Raw genomic sequence first — 10,502 nt, forward strand, 5'->3', positions numbered from 1 at the left:
CTCTCCTGCTCCTCCCGGCTGCCCTTGCACCCCTGCGGCCCCTCCCAGAGTTATAAGCGCGCCATTGGTGAGGTCAGTATGGCCTGCTTGGGGCCCCCTGTCGCCTGCCCCTTCTCCTCCGGCTCCCTTTGCTCCCGCCCCCTCCCTCCCCACTCTCCCCTCCTCACGTGCCGCCCCCCCTGCAGGATTTCGTGCTGTTGAAAGAGCGAGCCCTGGACGAGGCCCCGCGGCCTCCCAAGAAGGCCATGGACTACTCGTCGTCCAGCGAGGAGGTGGAGAGCAGCGACGACGAGGAGGAAAGCAACGGCGAGCCATCCGAGGGGAGCAGAGACACCCCCGGGGCCCGGTATGGGGCGCCCTGGGGGAGGGCAGGCTCCCCCTTTCCTAGGTTGGGGGACCCTAGCTACCACTGCCGGTCAGGCCCCCCTCCTCTAGAGAACGGGGTCTGGGCTGGCGTCCCCATGTCGCCCGCTGCCGTGGCAGCTGAGGGTGGGCTGCCCCCTGGGCGCCAGCAGGCGGACCCCCCCACTCCCGGGCAGTGTGAGTGGCGGGGAGGGCACTGGGCCTCCCTCTCCGCTCCCTGCCACGGGCAGGACCCAGGGGCTGACGACAGTCCTCTGTCCCGCGGCAGTGACGGGGACACGGACAGCGTCAGCACCATGGTGGTCCACGACGTGGAGGAGATAGCCGGGACCCAGACCCCCTATGGGGGCGGCACCATGGTGGTCCAGCGCGTGAGTGGACCCGCCCCGCCCTGCTGCGAGCACCGGCCGTGCCCCCTCCTCCGCCCGGCACTGGCGCCCTCCCCTCTGTCCCTCAGACCCCCGAAGAGGAGCGCAGCCTGCTGCACGCGGACAGCAACGGCTACACCAACCTCCCCGACGTGGTCCAGCCCAGCCACTCGCCCACCGAGAGCGGCAAAGGTCACAGCCCCCCCTCGAAGGACGGAGGCGGCGACGTACGTGGGCACAGGCAGCCCTGGAGCCGCGCGGCGGCGGGCGGGGGTGCTGGGGGGCCCTGCCGCGGGGGGGGGCGCCCGGGTCGCGCGGGTTTGCCTGACCGCAGTGCCCCCCCCAGCAGTACCAGTCTCGCGGGCTGGTGAAGGCCCCTGGCAAGAGCTCGTTCACGATGTTTGTGGACCTAGGCATCTACCAGCCTGGAGGCAGTGGGGACACCATCCCCATCACAGGTGAGGACGGGAGGCCCGGCGAGGCGCGAGGCCGCGGGGAGGGCGCAGGCGGCCGCGGCCTCCGCTTGGTCCCGAGCGCCTGCGGGGGACAGAGGCAGCGGGGCCGCCTGAGGCCCCGTTGGCCCCCGGGAAAGATGCTGCGAGCGGCCCGGGCACCCGAGGGACAAGACGGGGATTTTGCCAGGCCTCCTGCCCTATTTCCACCCTTCCCCGCACCGCCTCCTTTGTCTACCCCTCCCTGGTCCTGCTGAGGACTCAGAGGAGGCCCCCCCACCCCGCCAAATGCAGGGGTGCGGTGAGGAGGGACGGGGGAGGGGGCTGCAGCCCTCCTCCCCCTCCCCCTCTCCTCTTTCCGGCAGCCCTGGTTGGGGGGGAGGGCAGCCGGCTGGATCAGCTCCAGTACGACGTGCGGAAAGGCTCCGTGGTCAACGTGAACCCCACCAACACCCGTGCCCACAGCGAGACGCCCGAGATTCGGAAGTACAAGAAGCGCTTCAATTCAGAGATCCTCTGCGCGGCCCTGTGGGGTGAGCCGGGGGCGGGAGAGCGGGCTGCGGCGCGGCCCCGCGCTCCGGCCCGGGCGAGGCCGGGCTGCTGGTGACCGCGCTCCGGCTTCCGCTTCCGCTGCAGGCGTCAACTTGCTGGTGGGCACGGAGAACGGCCTGATGCTGCTGGACCGGAGCGGGCAGGGCAAGGTGTACGGGCTCATCGGGCGGCGGCGCTTCCAGCAGATGGACGTGCTGGAAGGGCTCAACCTGCTCATCACCATCTCAGGCACGCGGGGCGGGGACCCCCGGGCTCTCTGTCGCCACCTGCAGGCCCGGGGGGGCGGGGCTCCCGTGGCGGCCCCCGTGGGGTGCGGACGACCGAGGGCGGCGGGCGCTGGACCCCCGGTGAGGGCTGTGTGTCCGCCCTCAGGGAAAAGGAATAAACTGCGGGTCTATTACCTGTCTTGGCTCCGGAACAAGATTCTGCACAATGACCCAGAAGTGGAGAAGAAGCAGGGCTGGACCACCGTGGGGGACATGGAGGGCTGCGGGCACTACCGCGTGGGTGAGGAGGTCACCGCAGAGGGGTTGAGGAGGAGACGGAACCGGGGGTCTGGGCTGCGTGGCTGAGCCTGGGCGACTGGAGGCGGGGGCGCGCCCGGTGACACGCCGGCGGGACCCTCTCCTTCCCTGCCCCCCAGTGAAATACGAGCGCATTAAGTTCCTGGTCATCGCCCTCAAGAGCTCCGTGGAGGTGTACGCCTGGGCGCCCAAGCCCTACCACAAGTTCATGGCCTTCAAGGTAGCCCCGGCGCGGCCCCCCCACCCGCCCGGCACTACCGGCCGTGGCCGCGGCCCCTGAGCCCCTCTCCCCTCCGCAGTCCTTCGCCGACCTCCCTCACCGCCCCCTGCTGGTCGACCTGACAGTGGAAGAGGGTCAGCGGCTCAAGGTCATTTATGGCTCCAGCGCGGGCTTCCACGCCGTGGACGTGGACTCGGGAAACAGCTACGACGTCTACATCCCCGTGCACGTAAGCGGGCGGGGCCGGGGGCGGGGCCGGGGCGCGGCCACCAGCCCCCGGGCTCCGGGGGCGCGGCCTGCAGCCCACCCTTGCTCCCCAGATCCAGAGTCAGATCACGCCGCACGCCATCATCTTCCTCCCCAACACGGACGGCATGGAGATGCTGCTTTGCTACGAGGACGAGGGCGTCTACGTCAACACCTACGGGCGGATCATCAAGGACGTGGTGCTGCAGTGGGGAGAGATGCCCACCTCCGTGGGTGAGTGAGGCGCCCGCCCCGCGCCCCCAGCCCCCCGGGCCGGAGCTGCAGCCCGTTCACTGCCCTCACCCCCTTCGCCCCCAGCCTACATCTGCTCCAACCAGATCATGGGCTGGGGCGAGAAAGCCATTGAGATCCGCTCGGTGGAGACGGGCCACCTGGACGGCGTCTTCATGCACAAACGGGCGCAGAGGCTCAAGTTCCTGTGCGAGCGGAACGACAAGGTGGGAGCCCCTTGTCCTGGCCCGGGCTGGCCGTGGGGTCTTCCTGGAGGGGGTCCTGGGGGCACAGCCTGCAGCGCAGCCTGCCCTTCTCTGGCCTTCAGTTTCTGGGAGCCCCCCTGCTCCCCAGACTCCTTCCCGTGGTCGCCGGCTGCCTCTCCCCACGCATCTCGGACTACATTCTGCAGTTTCTAGCTGTCCCCCTCCTGCTCCCAGTTAACCGAGACCCCCCCCCCCAGCCCTCAGTGCCGACTTGTCCTGCCCCACAGGTGTTTTTCGCCTCAGTGCGCTCCGGGGGCAGCAGCCAGGTTTACTTCATGACGCTGAACCGTAACTGCATCATGAACTGGTGACGGCTTGGCCGCCCCCACAGCCAGACCCCCCAGGCCGCCCTTCTTTCCCTTCCCCGGGCTTTTGCTTTTGACTGGTTTGATTCACTGGAGCCTGCTGGGAACGTGACCTCTGACCCCTGATGCTTTTGTGATCACGTGACCATCCTGTCTCTCTCTCTCTCTCCCGCCCCCCCTCCCCATACGTTCTCTCCCCAGAACTGTGCCTGTCCCAATTCCGGGGACAGGTACAGCTTCCCCTTCCCCGGAATCGGGAGGGCCGAGCCCCACCCCCCCCTTTTCTCCGCTTCAGAGGAGAGTGCTTGGGGCGTGGACCCCAGACCCCAGTGCTGCTGACCGGGCAGGGCCCTGGGCCCCTTCATTTGCACGTCAGGGGAGCCGGCTCCCCCCTTGAATGTACCAGACCCTGGGGGGGGTCACTGGGCCCTAGGTTTCAGGGGGGTCGCCCGCCACTCCAGGGGCAGGGACTATTTCCTCATTTTCTGAAAGCACTTTAATGATTCCCCTCCCCCCAAACCCCAGGGACTGGAGGGGGGACCCCGCCAGCCAAAACATTTCCCCCTTTCCAACCCCATTTCTTTCTAGCCTCTGTCCTTCCCTGGTGGGGGGAGGGAGCAGGGAGCTCTCGCCCCCCGCCCCCCCCTGCTTGCCTCTGTATATAGTGTGAGCAGCAAGTAGCCCCATCCTGCCCCGCCCCTCCTCAATGTAGTGGCCTTGGATATTCCGTTTGTTAATAAAGACAATTCAACCAGCTCCTACCATCTCGGGCCGTTTTACTGTTTTCTTTCCCAGTTCTGGATACCAACCGGCGAAGCCAGCAGGGCTGGGAGGGAGGGAGGGAGGGAGGGAGGAAGGAGGCGGCCGAGGGGGCCCTATCCCTGTGGCCTTGGGGGGACCGAGGGCATTTGTCTCCCCCAGGGAGGGGCCTGGCTTCCTGGTTCCAGCCGCCTCAGGTGAAGTCCCGTAGAGGGGCCCCTTCAGTTTTCAACCCAGAAAGACGCAGCAACTTCTAGGGCGAGAGGGTCACGGGGGCCGGGGGACCTCAGAACTGGGGGGTCAGCAAGGCTGGATGGAGGGGTGATGAGTGGTTTCTGGAGGACTGTCCTCTGCTTCCGATTTCCCGACCGGTGACCAGACCTACACAAGCAAGCGCACACAACCCCACGTGTGCGTAAACACACCCCCCCCACGGGCGCGCAGACACGCCCCCCACGGGCGCGCAGACACGCCCCCCACGTGCTCGCAGACACGACCCCCCACGGGCGCGCAGACAACCCCACGTGTGCGTAAACACACCCCCCCACGTGCGCAGACACCCCCACGTGCGCACACGACCCCACGTGCGCACAGACAACCGCAAGTGCTCGCGCACAACCCCACGTGCGCGCACACCCCACGGGCGCGCAGACACGACCCCACGTGTGCACACACCCCCACGGGCGCGCAGACACGCCCCCCACGGGCGCGCAGACACCCCACGTGTGCACACACCCCCACGTGCGCGCAGACACGCCCCCCACGGGCGCGCAGACACGACCCCACGTGCTCGCAGACACGCCCCCCACGGGCGCGCAGACACACCCCCACGTGCTCACAGACAACCCCACGTGCGGGCGCGCACAGCTCCTCTTGTGAGGTTGGCAAAGCGCGGATTTATTATGGCAGCGGGTAAAGGATCACAACACAGCATGGGCCAGCAGCATGTTTTTGAAAATCGGTTTCCTCCCGGAAATGGGGGCGGGGGGAGAAGCCGTCTACAGACACGGCGGGTAAGGCAGCTCGGGCACTTGGTTGAAGTAGCCCCCGAGGAAGATGAGGCTGGACCCCACGCCGAAGAGCACCAGGGCGGCCCAGAAGCAGATGTTGTCCAGGGCCTTCCCCATGCGCACCCAGTCGGACACCTCCTGGGGAGGGGCGGACTCAGCTGCGTCTCCCGCGGCGCCAGGGACTGGAGGCCTCCGGGTGACCACCCGCCCCCGCCCCCCGGGGCCTGTCCCACCTCGCCGGAGGCCTCCTGGTCCCGCATGCTCTCGGCCACGAAGTTCACGGCGTCCACGCAGCAGCGGACCTCGGGGGCGGCGGCGCCCAGGCTCTGGCAGAGGGCGGCTGGTGGGGCGCCCGGGAGGGGAGGGGAGGGGAGGGTCACCGGGGCGCCCGCCCCGCCGCAGCCGTCCGCGCCAGCCAGCCCGCCCGCCCGGGCCCTTCCTCTCACCGGTCCAGGCCCCGTGCCGGTGCCTCTGCCCCTCAAACACTAGCTCGCTCCGCGGCTTCTTCAGTATCAGCTCCTCGGCGCGGAGCAGCAGGCCCACGGACGACGCGCGCCTGGGCGGTGAGGTGGTCTGGGGAGCCTCGCGGGGCGCGCCAGAGCCCAGGAGGCGCGGCAGCAGCTCCAGCAGGACCTGGCGGCGGGGCGGGCCGCGCTCGAGGACCCGCCCACCCGGGGCCGCGCCCCGCCCACCCGGGGCCGCGCCCCGCCCACCCGGGGCCGCGCCCCGCCCACCCGGGGCCGCGCCCCGCCCACCCGGCGCTTACGTGGCGCAGCCGAGGCGACACGGTGTGCGTGGTGGGCGTCCGCAGAGATACATTGAGCACGATGACGCAGTTCATGACGATGATCGTGGCAACCACCATGACGAAGATGAGGTACCTGCGGGGCCCGCCGCGCGTGACCTCACAAACGCCCCTCCCCGCCGGTGACGGTGCTCCTTCCCAGCGGGGCCAGACGGCGCGCGCGGACCGGATGCCCCCTTTTCCGCCGGCGGCCATGAAGGGGACCCCCAGCTCCCTGGAAACCCTGCTGTGGGTCTACCACTTCCACAGCTCCACGGAGGTGAGGCTACGCCAGCGGCCCCGCCCACGGCTGACGGCCCTGTGAGCTCTGCCCGGTGACCCGACGGCCCCGACGCCCCCGCTCCTTGTGCAGGTGGCCCTGCAGCCCCCGCTCCTGTCCTCCCTGGAACTCGCTGTGGCCGCAGCCCACGAGTATCTGGAGCAGAGGTTCCGAGAGCTCGAGTCCCGCGAGCCGCGGGAGCCTCAGGGGCCGCCCGCCCCGAAGCCCACCCTGGGGCTGGTGCTGAGAGAGGCCGCGGCCAGCGTCATGAGCTTCGGCGCCACCTTGTTCGAGGTGGGGCGCGGGGGGCTGCGGGGGGCTGCGGGGGGGCTGCCGAGGGGCGGGAAGGGGCTTAGAGACCCCTGCATCCCCCACCAACTCCTGCACCCCCCACCGCAGATCTCAGCCCTGTGGCTGCAGCAGGAGGTGCGGAGACTGGACGGCGGCGCCGGCAGCCCGGGCCCAGCCCCAGGCGCCGGGGACCCGGGCGGAGCGCTGGCCCGGGTAGCCCAGGCCGCGGGGCACGGGGCTCGGCGAGCGGGGGCTGCGGCGGGCGCGGGTGCCCGGCTGGTGCTGCAGGGGGCGTGGCTGTGCCTGTGCGGGCGGGGCCTGCAGGGGTCCGCCTCCCTCCCGCAGCAGTGGGGGCGTCAGCTGGGCCTCGGGACCGCCGGGGGACCGGTGAGTTCAGGACGGAGATGGAGAGGGGAGGAGCTGGGGGACGGAGGCGGCGGGGCGCGGCGGGGCGCGGCGCGGCGGGGCGGGGGGCGGGGGGCGGGGCACTGAGCCGGCCCGCCCCCGACAGAGATACTCAGGGGACCTCAAGGTGGTGTCCAGCAGCAGCGCGGAGGACGGGGGACTGGAGAACCCCCCGCCGCCCCAACCCCGCCCCACACTCGAATAAAGCCCAGGCGGGCCGGGACCCTGGAGCTGCTCCCCGTGTCGCGCGGCCGCGGCCCCGCCCGCGCGTGTGGGCCCCCTCGGGGACCCTCCGCCGTCACCTGCCCAGCATCGGCACGCTCAGCGACGTCTCGGGGATTTTCTGAGCAATCAGGAACAGGAAGACGGTCTGGGCGAGCAGGACGTTGATGGAGACGGTGCACTTCTGGCCGCCGGCTGGTGGGAGCGCCCGGTGAGAGCAGGCCTCGCCGCCAGCAGCGCGCCCGGGGTTAGGGTCTCGGCCGCCCCTTACCCTGCGCCGGCAGGAAGTAGGCGAGGAGCACCAGGCCCGAGATGAGCACGCAGGGCACGATGATGTTGATGACGTAGAAGAGCGGTTTTCGGCGAATGATGAGCGTGTAGATAACGTCGACCACCCCCGGACCGCCAGCGGAGGCGCCGTCGGGGCGACGGATCAGCCCGGGGCAGAAGTCGATGGCCCACTCGCCGTTCTCTGCCGGGCGGGAGGCGCGGTCAGCCGGCCCGAGGGCCCGCACACCTGGGGCTCCGGGCGGAGGAGAGGGTGTGGCCGGCCTGCCCTGGCTGGTGGGGCCACGGGAGGTCTGGGCCGTCGGGGCGAAGGCGGTTCGGGCGGGGAGGGGCGCTCGGGCGCGACCGTCGAGAGTGCTTTCGGGGGAGGGGCAAGGTTAAGGCTGGCTGACGGTGTCCAGCCCCGGCCTCAATGGCCTGGGGCCCCCCACTCTGCGAATCCCCTCCCTGGACCCCGTCTAGGGGCGGGGGTTCGGAGCAGGAGGAGGCCTCACCAGTGTAGGCCTCGGTATCGATGTCGATGTTGCTGATGGTCTCGCCGGCGTCGTCCACGGCGAAGACGAAGTCCACCTCTTCGGCATTGTAGGTCTGCGAGCTGCGGAGCCAGGGCCGGCCCGCACGGGGGAAGCTCGGACCCGGCCCGTCCCCCGCCCCACCGCGCCGAAGTCACCCCCCCACCCCCACCCCCGCGCCGCTCGTCCCACCGGAAGACGAGAGAGCAGTTCTGCCAGTCGAAGGGGAAGTAGGTGACCTCCACGGCGCAGCTGCTCCGGTAGATGGCGGGGGGCAGCCAGCTCACGTAGCCGCCCTCGTAGACCAGCACGTTGGCGTCGTAGGCCACGCCGAACTGGCCGTCAATGCTGTGGGCCGCGGGAGAGGCGGCGTCCGCCCGGGCCCGCGACCCCCTCGTCCTCCCAGCAAGCCCAGCCCCCTCCCGCCAGGTGCAGCCCAGCCCCCAGTCCTAGGCTTGCCCCGTCCGCCCCGGTGCTCACTTGTTTTCCAGAACGATCTCCGGGAGCCAGACGAGTTCCGAAGGGACCCGCAGGATCTCCACACCCCCGAAGTCGTCCTTGCTGTAGTTGAGTCGGTAATCCTGCCAGTCCTAAGGAGTGGGCATGGTCGCGCCAGTGCCCTGCATCTCCCATCTGGTGACCCCAGGAGACTGGGAGAAAGGGGCCAAGACCTCCCGCTGTTCCCCAGATTGGACTCACGATTCCAATCCAGACGCTGGTGGTGAGGGTCTCCTCTTTCTCGTTCTGCACACAAGGGTCAGCATGGTGGAAGTGGGATTCCGGAGCCAGGAGTGCAATTTCAGGCTCGGGGGTGGGGGCCGGGGGTACCTTACTAGGGAGATGAGGTTGGTCAGGGTGACCTTGAGGGTGATGGTGACATTCTTTTCAGGCTCCTTCACTGGCCGGCGCTCTGGGTCATAGTTGTCGAAGAGATGGTGGTAAAGACGCAGCTCCTCGTTCTTCGCCTCACCTCCACCTGGGGATGGGGTCAAGCGGTGGGCTCGCTGCAGAGGAAGGGCTGGGGGGAGGGGCTCTCTGCTGCCTCCGGGTCTGCACAGGGCTCTGCTGCTGTGTCCCTGAGCTCTGTGCTCTTCCCTGTCTCCTGAGCCAGACACCGAGCCTGCTTCTCGGTTTCCCGTCTTTGCCCCGTCCCTGGGCGTCCCTATCCCCGTGCGTGTGGCCGACCCTTGTCCCTACCGAGGAGCTGCAAGAGGAGCAGGGTGCCCAGCAGAGCCCCTGCCATCGCGCTGTCGGGTCCTCGGGGTTATTCTGAGCCCTGGCAGGCTTTAAGGGAGCAGGCCAGGGTGTGGGAGGGAGGGAGGGGGGGTGTTAGTTCCGGGCTGGGTTAGGGGACTGTCACCTAATCCTCTTCCCACCGCTACTGCAGCCAGAGACATTTGGCTGCTCCCAGAGGCAGCTGCCCCATCCCAGCATCCTTTGCCCGCTGCTTGGCCGGCGCCGCGGCCACAGACCCGACCCTCTTATGGCCGGAGCAACCGGGTGCAGGTGCAGGTCCTTGAGGAGCACCTGGAACCACAAGCCTGGCGGTGGGGGGAGGGGGTGGCCCTGCTCTGAACATGCGCTGGTGTCCCTTGAGTAAGCCGCCCTGTGCAGGTGACACCCCTTGCCTCCTGTCACTCACGTGAACACGTTACCACCACCCCCGGCCCAGCCAAGGCCACAGCAATGCGGTTTCCGCCCGCGGAGTCTGGCGAGGTCTCCGTAAAGAACTGGTACTAGGACAGGCGGCCGCAGGGGCTCACTCGGCAGGAACGCACCACCTGGCAAGGAGACCCTGCGGCAATAGGGCCGTCTCCCCCCCACAGCCTAAATCCCAGGTGGGCCTACCCGCGGCCCCTCCCGGCACCTGCCCCAGACGCCCGTTTCTCCTGGCCTCCCTGCTGCCACCTTGCGGCCACACGTGGTGATACCGCCTTCCCGCCCAAGCACACTTGAATTGATTCTTTTCGTTTTTATCTTAAAGGGTCCTTGGACCACCCTAGTCCATCATCTGAGGTGCTTGCTTACAATTCCTATTCCTAGGTTCCATCCCCAAAGAGCCCTGAGTTAGGAGGATGCCAGAGTTGGGGTGCCAGGGATCTGGTTTTTTCTTTAAGAAGCTGTCCGTGTTTGCGCTTGCACTTCCGTGCCTTGCCCATTGCGTCCTCACGCTAACCCGGGGAGGCGGTTACCGTTGTCCCGAAAGTACGAAGGAGGACTCTGGTCAGGCCCCCGGTCACTAGAGCGGGTGGGCAGTGACGCAGGAGCTTCAGCAGTCAGCTTTACTGATCATGTAACCTCGTGTTCCTTTCACACTTGACAAAACGCTTGCATGTCGGTCCTTTTGGGGTGTCCTTCCTCTACCTGTGAGGTCCCTCATCCTCGCCCCCGTGTTACAAGCGAGGACCCCAAAGGCCAGAGGGT

At 68.7% G+C, this 10,502-nt stretch overlaps 3 protein-coding genes across 20 annotated transcripts in view; 2 read left to right on the forward strand and 1 right to left on the reverse strand.

The window, feature by feature from the left end:
• Window positions 1-4,289, forward strand: part of MINK1 (misshapen like kinase 1) — a 42,867-nt gene extending 38,578 nt beyond the window's left edge. For 6 of the 17 annotated variants that reach the window (XM_081805867.1, XM_081805874.1, XM_081805870.1 and 3 more), the window contains 13 exons: window positions 49-72; window positions 186-346; window positions 632-734; window positions 821-958; window positions 1,078-1,189; window positions 1,549-1,716; window positions 1,820-1,963; window positions 2,108-2,242; window positions 2,379-2,479; window positions 2,559-2,708; window positions 2,800-2,959; window positions 3,044-3,183; window positions 3,450-4,289. In XM_081805867.1, the coding sequence (XP_081661993.1) occupies window positions 49-72; window positions 186-346; window positions 632-734; window positions 821-958; window positions 1,078-1,189; window positions 1,549-1,716; window positions 1,820-1,963; window positions 2,108-2,242; window positions 2,379-2,479; window positions 2,559-2,708; window positions 2,800-2,959; window positions 3,044-3,183; window positions 3,450-3,533 (1,620 nt within the window). In that variant the 3' untranslated portion in view covers window positions 3,534-4,289. The remainder of the gene's footprint in view (window positions 1-48; window positions 73-185; window positions 347-631; window positions 735-820; window positions 959-1,077; window positions 1,190-1,548; window positions 1,717-1,819; window positions 1,964-2,107; window positions 2,243-2,378; window positions 2,480-2,558; window positions 2,709-2,799; window positions 2,960-3,043; window positions 3,184-3,449) is intronic. The other 11 variants (XM_081805869.1, XM_081805875.1, XM_081805877.1 and 8 more) reach the window with 3 other exon arrangements.
• An 849-nt stretch (window positions 4,290-5,138) lies between these two features.
• On the reverse strand, window positions 5,139-9,340 carry CHRNE (cholinergic receptor nicotinic epsilon subunit). 2 transcript variants are annotated; one of them, XM_006743153.3, is made up of 12 exons: window positions 9,276-9,340; window positions 8,912-9,054; window positions 8,778-8,822; window positions 8,559-8,668; window positions 8,271-8,426; window positions 8,061-8,161; window positions 7,550-7,750; window positions 7,359-7,473; window positions 6,063-6,177; window positions 5,743-5,929; window positions 5,530-5,636; window positions 5,139-5,434 (listed from the first exon to the last, which is right to left on the reverse strand). In XM_006743153.3, the coding sequence occupies exons 1-12, from the start codon at window positions 9,319-9,321 to the stop codon at window positions 5,285-5,287; spliced, it is 1,476 nt and encodes a 491-aa protein (XP_006743216.2). In that variant the 5' UTR covers window positions 9,322-9,340; the 3' UTR covers window positions 5,139-5,284. The 2 variants fall into 2 exon arrangements, with proteins under 2 accessions (XP_006743216.2, XP_030894852.2); XM_031038992.2 differs by lacking the exon at window positions 5,530-5,636.
• On the forward strand, window positions 6,232-9,301 carry C15H17orf107 (chromosome 15 C17orf107 homolog). The gene is made up of 4 exons (XM_081805866.1): window positions 6,232-6,654; window positions 6,760-7,038; window positions 7,163-8,799; window positions 8,968-9,301. The coding sequence occupies exons 1-3, from the start codon at window positions 6,628-6,630 to the stop codon at window positions 7,259-7,261; spliced, it is 405 nt and encodes a 134-aa protein (XP_081661992.1). The 5' UTR covers window positions 6,232-6,627; the 3' UTR covers window positions 7,262-8,799; window positions 8,968-9,301.
• Window positions 9,341-10,502: the final 1,162 nt, after the last annotated feature.

Source organism: Leptonychotes weddellii, chromosome 15, assembly GCF_054177405.1.
Source record: "Leptonychotes weddellii isolate Sample4059 chromosome 15, ASM5417740v2, whole genome shotgun sequence".
NCBI lineage: Eukaryota > Metazoa > Chordata > Mammalia > Carnivora > Phocidae > Leptonychotes > Leptonychotes weddellii.

Excerpts from the sequence above, each read along its gene's own strand:
- CHRNE (XM_006743153.3), bottom strand. The coding sequence starts at position 9,321 with ATGGCAGGGGCTCTGCTGGGCACCCTGCTCCTCTTGCAGCTCCTCG. Across the intron at positions 8,162-8,270 it reads AACTGCTCTCTCGTCTTCCG|CTCGCAGACCTACAATGCCG; the intron begins GTGGGACGAGCG and ends CTGGCTCCGCAG. Across the intron at positions 5,435-5,529 it reads ACCAGGAGGCCTCCGGCGAG|GAGGTGTCCGACTGGGTGCG; the intron begins GTGGGACAGGCC and ends GCCCCTCCCCAG.
- C15H17orf107 (XM_081805866.1), top strand. The coding sequence starts at position 6,628 with ATGAGCTTCGGCGCCACCTTGTTCGAG. Across the intron at positions 6,655-6,759 it reads TCGGCGCCACCTTGTTCGAG|ATCTCAGCCCTGTGGCTGCA; the intron begins GTGGGGCGCGGG and ends CCCCCACCGCAG. Across the intron at positions 7,039-7,162 it reads TCGGGACCGCCGGGGGACCG|AGATACTCAGGGGACCTCAA; the intron begins GTGAGTTCAGGA and ends CGCCCCCGACAG.